The sequence below is a fragment of the Nannobrachium achirus genome, assembly GCF_963921795.1.
Source record: "Nannobrachium achirus genome assembly, chromosome: 16".
Taxonomy (NCBI): domain Eukaryota; kingdom Metazoa; phylum Chordata; class Actinopteri; order Myctophiformes; family Myctophidae; genus Nannobrachium; species Nannobrachium achirus.
In genome coordinates this window covers 46,273,193-46,288,845 of record NC_137823.1, presented here as the reverse complement: position 1 = coordinate 46,288,845, position 15,653 = coordinate 46,273,193, and the positions used below count along the sequence as shown (strand labels likewise).

Here is a 15,653-nt window from a genome sequence, read left to right as displayed (position 1 = left end):
AATACATTTTTTGTCTTAGGAATGCGACAAATTAAAAAAATATGTTATTGAACTCAAGTCTCCATGCCGTGAGCAATCAATAGAAAAAAAGTCATTTTGGGGTGATCTACTCCTTTCTCTATCGACTGGCGAGGGATGTTTTATTTTGATCCAACGCTTAGATTCTAATTGCTACTGCCTCACATACAAATGTTAAAGGAGAATTCCGGACTAGACGTGCTTTTCTAACCATAATCTGATGTTATTCCATTCATTAAGCAGTGGTAGAGGCAGAGGGGGAAAGAAATCCATCTAAAGCATGGGGGCTAGCCTTTGGCAACCCATTAGGGACAAAACTCTGTGGAGATGTCTCCGCCATTATGAAAGACAGATATAAATAAATAAATAAAAATAAAATAATTATCGAGCGATACAAATAAGCGTAATGCCCCACCGCTCGAGGTCGGAGCGGCTGTGGACTTGAGATAAAATAAATAAATAAATGTATCACTCGTTCTGGGATATCAGATTATGGTAATAAAACGGCTTGTCTGGAATTCTCCTTTAATCTCTCAAGAGCCTGCATGTGTCATATTAATTCTTCCTATTTATAACAAAGAATTGATGTAAGCATCAGAGAACACTGAACGATTAAGTGCTCTCTCTACTCTGTGATTCTCCCATGAGGGTTGTGGTACAGAGGCTCCGTTGCACTTGCTTCCCCGCAGGCCGTTCCGCGCACTCACTTTAAGTCTATTTTTACGTTTGACTTCCAGCTTTCCACTGGCTCACGGCCTCCTTTTGGCTGGTATCCCAGCAACCAGACATCTGCATTGGCCCCTGGTGCTGGCGTGCCTTCAACGGCGTCATGGGACTCGTGCACATCTTCGTCTTCCTCAACGTCAAAGATGGACCCTCGCGCTTCCGCATGGCCAGCTTTTACGTGGTGAGAATGGGGTTCACGATGTTTTTTTTTTAGTATTGTTTTCATTGGTGTTTTTTTTTCTTTTAGAATTCTTTATCCTACGATTTTTGTAACCTATTTGTTTTCACCCAATGTCATTGTCTAATGTCATCCTGGGTGCTACACTCCCTCCGCTGAGCTGGGGAGAGCAACTGACTGACCTCATGCTTCCAAGCTGAGTCCAAGCTGCTTCTTTTCACCTGACAGGGGGGAGTTTCCCCGGTTGGACGTAGCGCGGGGTCGTGAATCAAAACTGCATCCCGGTTCCAACAATGGACCAACGTTATTCCAACCAGTTCCTTTCCCCTCCATCAGGCGCTCCGACTGGCCAGCGGGAGGCAGTATAGCAGGATTACTGAATTTTTTGTGAGGGTACCTACCCTAGGGGACACGGGAAAACCTGCAAACTCCAAACAGAAAAGCCCCTTTGCCAACCCCACCTAAGGCATGGTCATCGGTGATTCTTTAATGTAGTGCACATATAGTATTACCTTCTCACTGACCTCCACACTCACACACAGTGTAATGTGCTGCATTGTCATCATCACCTCTTTGTCCTTTGCTCACAAACTGACGTCAGTGCTTGCCTACAGTTGAATGATGCTTTGACCTTCTCCCCTCAGTTCATGCTGATAGAGAACGCCACGCTTCTGCTGGCTGCGTCCGACTTCCTGCTCAGCGAGGCTTCATGGGAGAGCTTGACCCTGCCCGCAGCTGTGCTGTGCAGCTTTCTTCTGAGTGAGTCACGCTGTCTCTGTCTATCTCCCCACACTCCTCATAATGCGTTCGGCTCGGAGAGCCTGTGTTATTCCCCGGGGATTATGAATCATGAGGATGCCGCGGCTTAGTCTTAAACTGTGTGTGGTTTTGCTCTGTGGTTGATTACTGTTTGTTGTTTGCTAAATATTTATGCATCCATTGGCCATAATCAGAAATCAGACATTAGTGGAATGGAATTAGAATAAGACCAGGGTGTAATAGTAGTTTGTTTGATCTGATCACATGGTGTGGGCATTTTTGTTTTTGCATTTTGCTTTTAACAAACAGTTTTTTTTATGTGTGAACAAACTACATGAGAGATATTTGACACTATTTCATATATAAATTATAGCCAGCTGGAGCACAAGTGACTACTGCGCTAAGCATACTATATTTAATTTATAAATCAGTATGATCATCTGATGGGAGAGGACAAACAATTTGGGAATCGTGAAGACAATAACTTCCTCCTCCGTACTTTCCAGGTGTTGCCTCTCTTGTGCTGTACTACCGATTTCTGCACCCCAAGTCGACAGAGATCGCCCAGGGTCTGAACAACAACAACAACATGGGCAGCAGCTGCATAGAACGGGAGTCGTCCTATTCTCTGGGAGACAAGAGGCTGCCGGGCCAAACCACGCATAACCACGGCGCCGTCTCCCTGTCCGGTGTGGCCGGCTTCCTGGTGGAGCACCCGGGCAGCTGCGGAGCCGGGCCCAACAGCTCTTGCATCTGCTACCACCACCACTGGCTGCTGATCCGGCTCGCACTGAAGACCGGAAACCTGGGGAAGATCAACCTGGCGTACGGGGCCGGAGGGGCCGCGGCCATGATGGATATGGACGAGTACAACCCAGAGTTTAAGAGCCTCGACGGCTTCAACACCATGGGGGGCAGCTGCGATCCCTTGTCCACCACCGAGTCCAAGGGCGTGGCGCCCCTTTCAGACTGCAAGGATGAGTTCCAGAGCGTGAGCGAGCCCACGGACACCGATCAACCCGAAGAGGAGGAGGAGGAGGAGGAGGATGAGGAGGGGGAGGAGGAGGAGGAAGAGGAGGAAGAAGAGGAAGAAGAAGAGGAAGATGAGGACAGTTTGGAGATGTTAAGCCCGATGGAGTCGCCAGCTTCAGATTTCAAACGCAGCTCGCCAGAGGGAAAGTCTGTGTTCGGCTCCAGCCCGGAGCCCTACTTCCCAACAGAGTCAAGCTCCACCCTGTACTTCACCGCTGGCGCCGACCCTCAGTCGCCCAGCCTCGACAGCAACCACCGCCTGGAGATCCGCAGCGATCCGCTCCTCCACAGGGAGGTCAGGGCTGTCCGAGGGATAATGGGCCCACGCTTCACCTCCACTCCAAAGTTGGAGTCTGGGGCGGCGGCGGGCTCCCCACCCACTGTCCCCCATCTCACGGGCCCCAGGAGGCAACTCATACTGTCTCAAAGAGATGACGACGAAAACTTCTAACTTTCCTATGAGGGTAAAGCCCTGGTCACACATCTGCCACGTGTCTGTCACAACATAGTCGACGCATCTCAAACACAAGCCGATCCATCAGGCACATCCAGGCCATTTCCCGTGTTGTCTTGTATGTCGGCTGTATGCAGTGATGACAGTGGGTGCCGGATTTCCAGTGTGTTGTAGTTTGTTTGACTCGCGTTGGCTCACTGAACGAAAACTACAAGCTGCCAAGAGTGGCCAACGTACGGCGCTCGCGTCCAATTGGTCGGTGCCCGGCCAAGGTTCATCAATGTTGAACAAGACACTTCAAACGTGCCGGACTTCACTTCGCTACAGTGCCATCCACGCACTGCAACGGGACGCTCGACCCCTTTTGTCCCATATAATGGAAGTGAACGGGATAGTTGATGCCTCTGACGCAGATGGGTGACCGGGGCTTAACGGGGATGACTGACAGCAACAAAAGGAATACATCGGCTTTTGTGGTATCCAGGCTTTTCGGTCAGTTTAATGTCAGACATGAAGATTGGAAGCCATGTCACCTCTGTGTGTCTGGGATTTTAGTGTGCGCAGGTGCATATTGTATGCCAATGCTTTCGAGATCAATATTAAGCTAGCTTGTACTGCCCACTAAACACACACAGTGTTCTCACACACACTGCATCATTGTGAACTTAATATATACTCGATCGAAGCAGAGATGAAATAGCTACCAATTTTTTTCCACAATGCTTAAGGTGTTCAAAGAGCTTACATACCGAAAAGCCATTTGTGAAGAATTCAGACGTGCTCATCCCCTCGGGTTTTGGAAGTGTTTACTCTATGTATAATTATAACCGCTGTTGATAATTATTATTATTAGCCACAAGAACATAAAACTAATAACACTATGATAACATTGTTCTTGTGAATAATGTCACTGATTGCCAACAGCTGTGAGCACAGAAAAAAATACTTCTAGAGCCAAAGGGCCCTTGCATGTGAGGGCACTACATCACTGTTTCTCAACGTCTGGCCCGGGGCACACCAAGGGTCCAAATGGACCCTTATGGGTCTGAAACTCTACGTGTAAGTGTAGAATGTGTTTTCTTTTTTTTTCTTTTCTTTTCTTTTTTTCAATCTGTTTATTGAAGTTTTCAAGTTTACAAGAAAGACAGTGGTGAAAGTGATCAAAACAGTAATGGCGCAGGCCGCGCAGCAAAGCTGGCAAGTCTTCAAATGGAAATATTTTAAATATTTGGGACCCCAATCTATACTGTAAGTAACATTCTCCGTTATAATCTAACTCTGAGAGTGTGCAAATGGTTTAGTTTGTACACTCATGCCCCTTTTCCACCGGGGTAGAACCGGTTCAGTTGTTTTTTTCCCCTGCCTAATACTGAACCAGTTCAGAGTGTTTCCACTGAAAATGAATTGGTTCAGAATCAGAACCCTAAAAGTTGGTTCGGAACTGGAACCAAAAAAAAAAATGGTCGCTGGTTCCATTAAAGCAACTAGATTCCAAGAATCTAGAACGGAACCAGTTCTAGAACCAAAGTTCTTTTGGTGGAAAAGGGGCCACGGAGTTACAGACCCGGGAGTGTCCCTTTTGGACCCCCCGGTGGTCCCCGGACTTGATGTTGAGAACCAGTGTGTTACTTTGCAGTGCGCCTTCAACATCCCAATGCAAACCAGAGCTTTACGCTTAAAAGCACACATAAGTTCTGTACTATACATCTTGTGCTATTATGTGTATATGTTTTGTTATTCCCATTGAAATACGACACCTCCCCCCACCTCAAATAATAATATACTATATACACACACTGAATAATCTATTCTTGTCAACTAACATTGCTTAGTTAGAACAGGGCTATTATTGCATCAACCACCTGGCAAAACTGTGTTTGATCTTTTAACTTTTTTAAAACTTTTATTTCAAAGACATGTTGACCATGTAATTTGCTGAGATACTGCAATTGTTTTGAATTGACATTCTGTAGGATAAAGAATTGTCTCAGGCTACCTATTTGACTTTTAAAAAATGTCAAATTTGGGCAAAATGAAAATATGCTTTCTAGGTACTTATTGTGATCATATTTTTAATGTATTTCTGATTGCTATATTTAGGGAGCACTCTCATTTTACTAATAACTGAAAAAAAGGGATTACATACCCGCAAATGATGAAATGATGCTGGTTTTCGTGGTTTTCATGGTTTTCTCCCTCTCAGGTTGAGTATCTATCTTTGGATTGGGTTTAAGGCCACTTGTGGGTTTTAACAAGCAATAAATGTCATGTTGGGGTGACATAAGGTAATATTGTTCCAGTTCTTTCTTCTTCTTGCATTGCAACTTGGGTGAGCGTGAGGGGAAATGATCTTGACTTCATTGCTGAAAATATGTTTTATTTTATGTTTTAATGATGACTGTTGAATGGGGCTCCGTTTCATCCAGCTTGAGCCTGGCAATGTCTTGAAATGTAACCCCTTGTCATTCCATCCAGCCCAAGGACTGGGACTGTAGGTAGTCGTGAAAATGGCTTCAAAGGAGGAATTTATGGCACTCGCCCTTTAAGACGCCGCACATGCGCACGTCGATGAGAAAGTTAACTCCTGAACTTCGTAGTCAGAAAAAAAGAAAATCTGATTTAGAGAAAAATAAGTAGGAAAAACTGGCCTTGATTGTGCTGAAATGGCATTCCGGCGAAGGAACAAGAGTTATCCTTTCTTCAGCCAGGAGTTCCTCATTCAGAACCACGCCGACATCGTGTTCAGTTTGGTGATTTTCATTTTGATTGGCTTGATGTTTGAGGTGAGATGAAACTCTCAGATTCTCATTTTTCTCCCTCTCGTCTCTGTCTCTCTTCACTCAGCTGTTTTCTGTTGGCAGAAGTCTTGTCTGCCTGCTGCAGATTGTGAGATAATATAATCCTGCCGATGATGTCGTGTTCCTTTAGCATAAGTGGAATGGAATCTGTAAATGTGACTTCCAAAGGGTTTCTCTTCGCAGAATGTCTCTTTATTTGACTGCATCTGAAGCACTAGTCTAGTCTGCTACCTTCCGCAGAGAGAGAGGATGGCTGTCTGTGTGATACATTGTTGCAGTTTTACAAGTTTTTGTGGACAATGAATGTGTCACATTGTGTTCGCAGTCAAAAGTATCCAGTTGAGTTATTAGCGAGAACAAGCTGACAATATAATATTACACGTAGAAAATGTTAAGATGTTTCATCATTACGTTGCATTCGCACAGGCACGATTCTTCAACGCCTTTTCAGCATTCCAGCATTTAGTGCTTTTTTAAAAAAATGGGTTTGGTTAGCTCGGCTGTTGGAATGGCATGTTGTCATTAATATGAGGATTAATCACTTAGAAAAACTGGGCTACGAAACAAAACAAACTGCAGTTGACACGCGCCTTGGACTTAAAACTTTACCCTAGCTAAAACTTCCACATAGATCAGGGTTCATTTGTTTGTAATCGACTGTATATTGACTCAGATGTGTCACCCAAAACTAAAGTGCCCTCTGTTGAGAGCCAGAGCCTTTCCATTCCGAGCCAAGACAACCCGCTGCAACAGTTTGATCCCCAGTTTACTGCCACGTCTCAATCTCTGAGCGGTCTGCCGCTGCGAGCCCTGCTACACACTGAGTAACACGGGAATGTTGGAGGCAGTGGTGGGAAAAAGTACCCAAGTAAATGTATCAATGCTTGCTACTGCAATGTAGAAATAAGTTACAAGTAGGCCTAAAAGTACAAAAGTATTTGGAATCAAAATGTACTTAAAGCATCAAAAGTAAAAGTACTCATCATATGCATACATGTGGTAATGTATGTTTTGTAATTGTAATCCAAATCTACAAAGTAACTAGTAGCTAAAGTTTTCAAATAAATACATGTAGTTGAGTAAAAGTAGGTCTACAATATTTTGATCCGATATGTATTGGGGTAGGCCTAGAAGCTGGAAATATAGGCTACTCATGTAAAGTAGCCTACAAATACCTCAAAATTGTACTTATGTAGCCTATACTGAAGTAAATGTAGGTCTACTTAGTTACTTTACACCACTGGTTGTAGGATCATACAATTCAAAATCTCAGATATCCACACACGGATAATGTGTGTGTGTTAGTTTCTCATAGGTTACTTTTTGGGGCATAGCCAGTTTCAACCCGGAATCCCAGGTCTAAAAATGCATGACGGTATTTTTGAATGGGGATTTCCTTTAAGTTTCGAGACAGAACGGACGCATTAAAAGGCGAATAGGCTCATATTGTAGAAGAGGATGGTCGGGGACGTTGACAGGGCACCTGTGGACCAGGCGCGTGAGGAATGTGGGCGACTTGTTGTCGCTGCCCTCCGTGCACATCCCATGCAGTCCCTTCTGTAAGCAGCGTGCCAGCTAGCGCCCTGCGTCCAGGGGTGTCGCACCAAATTCTGGGCCCTGGGTACAAGGATTCACTGCGGGCCCTCTCATTTATGTTCTTCATAGGGGAGGGGGTTTAACCCATTTAGACTGAGAACGCATTATTACGCGTTATTTTGTGCTTTGACTATTGAAAAAGTCTTTGAATATTTGAATAATTTGTTTCTATTTCGGTGGTGCTAAAACTTTTTCATGTGAAGGACCCCCAAAATTATAGACCTATGTATTTGGCCACAGACCCCCTTTCTCAAAATATTTAGTTCCCCCATGGAAGCAACATTTAGCTTAAAAAATACATAAGCCTATATTCAAAGATTTGCACACATTTTCACAACTTTTCAAAAATAGCAGATCTAGCTTGTAGAGCTTGTATATAGCTTGTATATCTGTGAGCATCTGCTATTTTTCAAGTATAAAATAATTGGGCCCTAGTAACTCATTCCCACTTTTCTCCCCCTTGTGACTGACATCCCTGCCAGCCGGCGTCCTCTCCAGGTCAATGCAAGCCTTGTCATGCTGGCCACATTTCCAACAGCTCAGCACCGTCACCTTCTGGAATTCACGTCCCAGCGTCAAATTACAATGCCAGAGTGGGCGATTTATGTGCAGAAATGAGTCCAGTAGAAAATAAAGGAAAATCAAATGTTCCGGTTATCTAACTTTAAACGAGCAATCTCCAAAATTGGTGCAAAATATAGGCTACTTCATCCAAACTGTATGTTCAAGCTCATCATTGCTCATTTCTTTTTTGCAGGCAACAGCCAAGACTGCCATTCTCTTCATTCAGCCTCAGTACAATGTCAGCACACTCTCGCCAGGTAATCCTCAATAAATTATTCAATAGCAGCACATATGATACAGGTTGCAAATGGACAAGTGTCTGTTCAGAATTCAGGGGGGATACTGTAAAAGTGTGGTAGCTGTTAGCTCAGCAGTTGTAAACTTGTAATACACAAAAGGCCAAAGCAATACATGAAAGGCCAAAGCATCAAGTTTTAAGCTTATTTGATAAAGTTGTTAAAAAAAAGAGACTATGACCTGCCAAATAAAATTTCATATTTTTGTGGCATCGTTTGTGGTCTTATTGGAAGACTACACATTACAACATTACTTAAACATGAACACTGTCAAGTATACAGCTGTTAAGTAATAAGTATCCACCTCACAGTACCGATGAGTTCATTACAAACACTTTTTACATCCCGGATTGTTTTACCACACCTCTGAGAGCAAACATAGGCTACTATATCATTAGTGTCGGGCAGAAACCTTGTATCTCCAAGTTTCAAATTTGTATGTGTTTTTTTCGTAAAGTAAAGCCCTGCTTCATCATACAAGACTGTCGCACAAAGCTAGTGAAAATAGCAGACCTACAAGCACACAACGCCTCGCAGGTTGTGTGCTTGTAGATTGGCACATTTTCAAATGATACATACAAATGATACATACAAAACAAACGGTTTTGGACATACAGTACAAGGTTTCCACCCGACAACGACGATATGTTTGTAATCTTTCCCTCTGTGTGTGTGTGTTTAGAGGGAGAGGTAACGTTGTACCAGTATGGATGGAAGGACTGTGCGACCATACTCTTCTATTTCTTCATCACTGTTATCCTCCATGCGGTGGTGCAGGAATACATCTTAGATGTGAGTATCCTGACACTATAAATGTGTCTTTAACTATTGAGTAAGTCTTTGAATATTTGAATACTATGTTTCTACTGTATGTCAGTGGTGCTCAAACGTTCTCATGTGAAGGACCCTCAAAATGATATGTATTTGGCCACAGACCCCCTTCTCAAAATATTTAGTTCCCCCCGGAAGCAACATTTTAGTTACAAATGTTTGCTTAAAAAATGTGGGACCCATTTGTGGATTGCGGACACATTTTTATGGGTCCCTTTATCTTTCAATTTCCTACAAGTTTGTTTTTAATTATTATTTCAAAAACACTCCCATAAAGCATTATTTTTGATGAACAAAAAACAAAGCTCACAACGCGCTGTGTAGTGGTGTGCTGTGAGCTTGTAGATCTGCTATTTTCACTAGTTTGTGTCCCAGGAAAAGGTCTTTTGGGTCTTGAGAAAAAAACTTTTGGGAACCACTGCTCTAATACATTGCATTTAGGTTACATCAAATCATGAAGGTAAAGAACAGTGGTTAGGGTTGCTTGAACGTTATATGCGCCATTGCATAATATTGGCCTTTTATTGGGCAAGATTCTTAGAAATGTTGCTCATTGAAATCACTGAAGTTCACTGCAATGCCAGCTGTCTCCCCATTTCCTGTCAGACTACTAACTGTCCTGTCCTATCAATAAAGACATAAAAGCCCCCAAAAAAATCTTAAAAGAAGTCTTGAATAAAACCAGTAAAAAAAAAAACAATTACGCCATATCATAGTATGATATCCAAAAATCAATATATTTGTATTATTGATCGCCCAGCCCTACCGTGAGCCCTACCGTAGGTTCATGAACGGTTAACCTTTGAATGGAATACTTCCCTCAGAAGTGTGTAATGGGGGGGTGACTATAAATAGTGCGTGCCGTCTATTGTTGCGCCAAGGGATTTCAGTCACTCTACACTGCTTTTGTGTGTAACAACGGTTTTACGTAATCGGGAGCTGAAAGAGGACCTTGGTCTTACTCAATGTGACCAGATGTGACACCCATGTGCTCTCTTGGCTCCTGCTCAGGTCACGTGACCCACTGTTATTGTCTTGGTTTTTGCAGAAGGTGAACCGCCGTCTCCACCTGTCCAAAAGCAAGAACACAAAGTTCAACGAGTCGGGTCAGCTCTGCGTCTTCCACCTGGTGTCGAGCGTTTGGACCCTGTACATCCTCATAACAGTAAGATGACATGTTTAACCTGCTTTATTTAGCAATATCCTCTATGCACAGCAGCCATATTGGTAAGAAAGTGGCCCCTTCCTTCCTTCACAGGTGTTACCAATGGGAGGCTCTCTCCATTCCGACATGTCGCCACTCCGAAATTGACTTCTTATTGTCGGAGTGGCGACACTCCCATAGGGGTTAGGTTTAGGGTTAGGGTTAGAGATAGGGTTAGTGTCGGAATGGAGACATGTCGGACAGGAGACATGTCGGAGTGAAGAGATGCACTCGTTACCAATGATACTGATTAAGGCTCCGTTCCATTCTGGTCAAACAAGAGTCAGGGTGCTGATATTGTACATTTTGGCTCACTGGAAACTCTCTGCTACACCAGTGGGTCTCAAAAGTGTCCTCGAGGGTGTTCCAAATGGCCACTTATGGGTCTGTAACTCAGAGAACGTACAAATTGAACCAAATGGATCCGTACGGGTCCATTTGGTTCCATTTGTAAGCTCTCAGTGTTATTGTGGTCCTTGAAATCAAAACGTTAAAGAACCACCGTGCTACACCAACTGGAACAGATTCTTAATCCGAATCATTAACGCCTGTGATGGAAGTAAGGATGTCTTGCCAATATGGTTGCCGTGCATAGAGCCTATTTTGATCCTCCAGAGGAAAAGTACAACACAAGAATAGCTAATTGGCTTATTTCCACTGGGATGCATGCATTTGTGTGCACACTAGTGAGTCAGTGAATGAAAAGATTTTTGAGTTTAAGTATGTCTCATAATGTTTCATCCCCACAGGAAGGGTATATTCTTCATCCTAGCAGTCTATGGGAGAACTACCCGCATGTACACCTCAGGTAACCATAATATCAACGTTAGATCGGTACAAATAGTCTTTCATACCACCGTAAGGTAATTGAATACAAATATCATATCCACCTGTTTCCAACGTCCCTTCGTGCATTGCGCAGAAGGCGTGCGGCATTTCGGGCGTCGCAGCCGAGTGTGATCTACAAGCTCACAACGGTTGCAACTGCGACGCGATGTGAGCTTGTATGTCAGCTGTTAAACGGATGTATCCCACAAATAATTCTACAGTAAATTCTGGCAGAAACAGGTGGATACTTAAAGTACAAGGTCATAATTTGTTATTTGATTATTGAATCAAATGTTATATTTCATACAAATTACTTTGTTCAGTGACAAAACAATGGTCCATCAAAGAGGAGACCCCTCCAATTAAATTGACCTTTTGTCATATTTTTGTAAACTTTGTTCATTTAACAAATAAACCCCTGCCACCTACCATTGTTATTAGATGTTATTCTTAAGTGTTCCCAACCACCCTCTTCTTTAGATTTCAGGTGAAGTTCTTCTACCTCACTCAGCTGGCCTACTGGCTCCATGCCTTGCCAGAGCTCTACTTCCAGAAAGTACGCAAGGTCAGTAGGTCATGGGAACCGGGGGAGTATGACTGGATAATTTTTTGTGTGTGTGTTTCAGCATTCAGATTGCAAAACAAGAAAAAAAAGCCCTATCCAAACACAGACTTTGTTTTCCAGGAGGAGATTCCTCGACAGCTCCAGTACATCTGCCTGTACCTGCTGCACATCTCCGCAGCCTACGTGTTAAAGTAAGCATCCAACAGAAGGCCTCTCTGAAAGATGCAGGGTTCCCAACCCCTTCTATAAACCCATTTCGTCTTGAAGGAAAGCATATTGACACCTTAGACATGCACAAGTACAGTGACCATGATATATATTGTAGCTTAACTTAATAGTAATCCACCACACTTAGATCCTAAGGGGGGATTGGGGATTTAGATGTTAGATTTGATCATCATTGATCTAGAGCAGGGGTCTTCAACAGGGGGTCCGGGACCCCTAGGGAGTCCTCAGAGTTACTACAGGGGTTCCTCCAAATCTTTGCTTGAATCCACTTGAAGTGTCCTTATTCTGAGCACTTCAGCCAAAAATAGCAGATCTACAAGCTCACAACGCCTCGCGCTGCGAGGCGGCGTGAGCTTGTAGATCGGCTATTTTTGGTGTAGAGGGGAAAAAGAGCAGGCTAAGTACAGAGTGAAAGGTCAAGTTATTAAGTATTGACGATTCAAGTGGTTAAATATCTCAAAACACAAATTGACATGAATCCAAAATACACTGGTGATCGATCGTGCTGTCAAACAATGAAACTATATGGAATCTATGGTTGTGGGGGTCCCTGCTTCATCTCTCTCTCAGCTAAGGGGTCCTTGGACTGGAAACGTTGAAGACCCCTGATCTAGAAACGAATTGGTTTACAAGAGAATCCAGAAGTAACTCTATAACATTTCTTGTGTGTTTTGTGTTCACTTTCTATTGCCCACCTTATGTTCCCTGCTTCTCTGTCCAATCACCTCTTTATTCTCTGCTCTGTAGTTTGAGTCGCGTGGGACTGGTACTGCTCTTCCTACAGTATGTGTCAGAGCTGGGCTTCCACATCGCCAGACTCTTCTACTTCACTGATGAGAACCACCAGAAAATGTGAGCAACTCGCCTTTTTCATGTCTTATATTTGATGTATTCTGCGCCGTGAGAGAACAAATATTTGTACTTTTGAAATACAATATGGACATTACATAACAATTGGGTATTATGAGTGTATTTTGTTTCTTGGTAGTTTTTGTTTTTGTCGACTGGAGTTTATTCAACATTAAATTGCTGTACTTTATGTCGTGTTCCAGGTTTGACCTGTGGGCGGTTAGCTTTGTGTTTACGCGGATGGTGACACTGACCCTGATGTTCCTGGCTGTGGGCTTTGGTCTGGGCCGTGCAGAGAACCAGGGGCTGGACTGGGAGGTCGGAAACTTCAATACTGTGCTGATAAGGTAAGGCCATTGTCACACGACTGCGTCACTCTCCGAAAATGACAGCAAGGTAGCTAGCTTGAAAATCGGTACTTTTCAGCGAGCGATGAAATGATCTCTGATCGTGTCTGATGTATTTCTGTTGTCGTACATCCTATATGCACTCTCTTTAAGCACACTAATCCTGTGGTCTTCGGTAGGATGTCTGTTCTACTACTGGTGTGTTTGATCCAGTCCTGGCTTCTCTGGAAGTTCATCCGCTTTCAGCTGAGGCGTTGGAGAGAGTTCAGACTCGAACAGGCCGCCCGCAAGAAGGTCGCCACCAAACAACAACAACAACCCCTACGACCGCTGAAGAGAGACTCGCGTGAGTACAAACACACTGGTCTCAGAATATCCTCATGCTGCCCTCGGGTACACATTATAGTGTATCATTATTTTATGCTTTAACTATTGAAGAATTGCAGATATGCAAGCTCACAGCGCGGCACGGTGCCGCGCTGCGAGCTTGTAGATCAGCTATTTTTGAAAAAATCATGAAAATTAGAATTTTGACCCGATTCTATAAGTGTCTTTTGAATCCTTCTAAGATTTTTTGAAAAACCTATGTTTCTATATGTCAGCAATCTGGCCAGCCATCGTCAAAGAAAAGGTCCTTTTCACTTAAATGGAGCTCAGTTAGTCTGTTCTTGAGAGAATGCTATGTCAGTGGTTCTCAAACCTTTTCATGTGAAGGACCCCCAAAATTATATTTATTTGGCCACGGACCCCCATCTCAAAACATTTAGTTCCAGGGACCACCCAGAAGCAAAATTTGAGTTACAAACGTTCGCTTTGAAAATACATATATTCAAAGATTTGCACAAATTTTCACGACTTTTTCCAAAAATAGCAGATCTACAAGCTCGCAGCGCGGCACTCAGTGCCGCGCTGTGAGCTTATATATCTGCTATTTTTCACTGGTTAAAGCATTCAATAATTCTAGGCCTAAATGGGTTAACATTGAGATGTGGCCTGCCTTCGCATAGTGCTTCACCTAATTTCTTTTGTGTCTGCCTGCTAGTTGGACACCATGAAAACGGAGTTCTAAAGGCAGAGAACGGAGCTTCACCTCGCACCAAGAAGATCAAAGCCCCCTAAGTTTAGACCCTGTAATGTCTGCCCTGAGCAGTGGCCTTAGCCTCGGCTACGGCGTTTTCATCAGCACATTGGGAATCCGTTGGCCACCGGCCTTCGACCTCCTGGTGCGTATGTCCGGCTGTGCCACAGGGACTTAAGTCGCTTATGGACACAGGCGTGAATGCTGGAAAATGAAAAATCCACCCCTCCCTCCTCGAGCCCAACAGACATTTACTATTCTCATCATATCAGTATTTTTTTATGCACCCACGCTGCCTGCTATCCCACCATATGGTCCATTGTATTGTATACAAAATTATTAAAAACGTTAAGTAAACGCAGTATGCAGCAACGCACATACTCTGTATACCGTGCGTGCCAATATTGAATGTGTCGATACCTATCCTCATACATAAAGTACTGTACTGGTTGTAGCGTTTTGTCTGATGTTGCCGCTGTTTTGAGCTCGTCGTAGAGCAGGCTTTGCTTGTTTTCTAGCCTGGCCCCCGCTGGTGCAGGAACAATGTTAATGATGCAACGGTATCCAGAGAAGGGCATACTGCAGGCTGGCCTGAACACTGTCCATTACCCGTAAGTCAGTGAAGGGTATTGTGCTAAATGGGTGGGGCTGGGCTGTGTTGTGAGACGTGACCAGCCAAAGGTTTGTCTGTCACTGTAGCTCCTTCTACTCCGTTCAGGTCAGTCTTGCTGGTCACTTACAGATAAGCATCATGTATGTATGTATGATATGTATGTATGTATGTTGGATATTACCGCATGCCCATTCCATTTTTTTCTTTTTTTTTTAAGATGTTTATAACTTCATTAAATGATGCATTCTTTTCTGAAAAAGGGCACCCAGATGGTTATTTTGTTCATTTGTCCATTGTTGGGAGTTATTGAAACCCCAGCCAGGAATACAGTGATACCAGAGGTGGTTCTTAAATGAATGTTCAATTGTAGCACATAATAATAAGGCATTATATAATCTTAAAGTCACGTTTCCTGTTACACTCCTAGCTAGTCTCGCGTAGCCAGACAAACTATTCCACAATCTTCGAATCTATGACCGGGAAGCATTCGAAAATTGTGGGAGGCAACAGTCTGGCCATGCGAGACTGACTCTTATAGCAGAGCAAAGTGCAGTGAGTTCACGTCACCACAGCCACACTGAATCACTGCCAAACTAGGAACAAGTTTCCTACTTGAGGACAGTGCTGGAAAGTAAGTAAATGTACTGAAGCACTGTACTTAAGTACAGTTTTGAGGTATATATACTTTC

At 43.6% G+C, this 15,653-nt stretch overlaps 2 protein-coding genes across 2 annotated transcripts in view; one reads left to right on the top strand and one right to left on the bottom strand.

Annotated features, from left to right (window-relative positions):
* The window catches only part of prep (prolyl endopeptidase), a 72,306-nt gene extending 66,798 nt beyond the window's left edge, over nt 1–5,508 (bottom strand). The window contains exon 1 of the mRNA XM_080745225.1: nt 5,314–5,508. Coding sequence (XP_080601351.1) covers nt 5,314–5,449 — 136 coding nt within the window. The 5' untranslated portion in view covers nt 5,450–5,508. The remainder of the gene's footprint in view (nt 1–5,313) is intronic.
* Nucleotides 5,509–5,523: 15 nt separating this feature from the next.
* tram2 (translocation associated membrane protein 2) lies at nt 5,524–15,228 on the top strand. The gene is made up of 11 exons (XM_080745227.1): nt 5,524–5,950; nt 8,319–8,382; nt 9,104–9,213; nt 10,301–10,417; nt 11,206–11,264; nt 11,765–11,849; nt 11,970–12,040; nt 12,825–12,929; nt 13,130–13,273; nt 13,453–13,619; nt 14,316–15,228. The coding sequence occupies exons 1-11, from the start codon at nt 5,831–5,833 to the stop codon at nt 14,390–14,392; spliced, it is 1,119 nt and encodes a 372-aa protein (XP_080601353.1). The 5' UTR covers nt 5,524–5,830; the 3' UTR covers nt 14,393–15,228.
* Nucleotides 15,229–15,653: the final 425 nt, after the last annotated feature.

Excerpts from the sequence above, each read along its gene's own strand:
- tram2 (XM_080745227.1), top strand. The coding sequence starts at position 5,831 with ATGGCATTCCGGCGAAGGAACAAGAGTTATCCTTTCTTCAGCCAGGAG. Across the intron at positions 11,265-11,764 it reads TACCCGCATGTACACCTCAG|ATTTCAGGTGAAGTTCTTCT; the intron begins GTAACCATAATA and ends CCTCTTCTTTAG. Across the intron at positions 12,930-13,129 it reads GATGAGAACCACCAGAAAAT|GTTTGACCTGTGGGCGGTTA; the intron begins GTGAGCAACTCG and ends GTCGTGTTCCAG.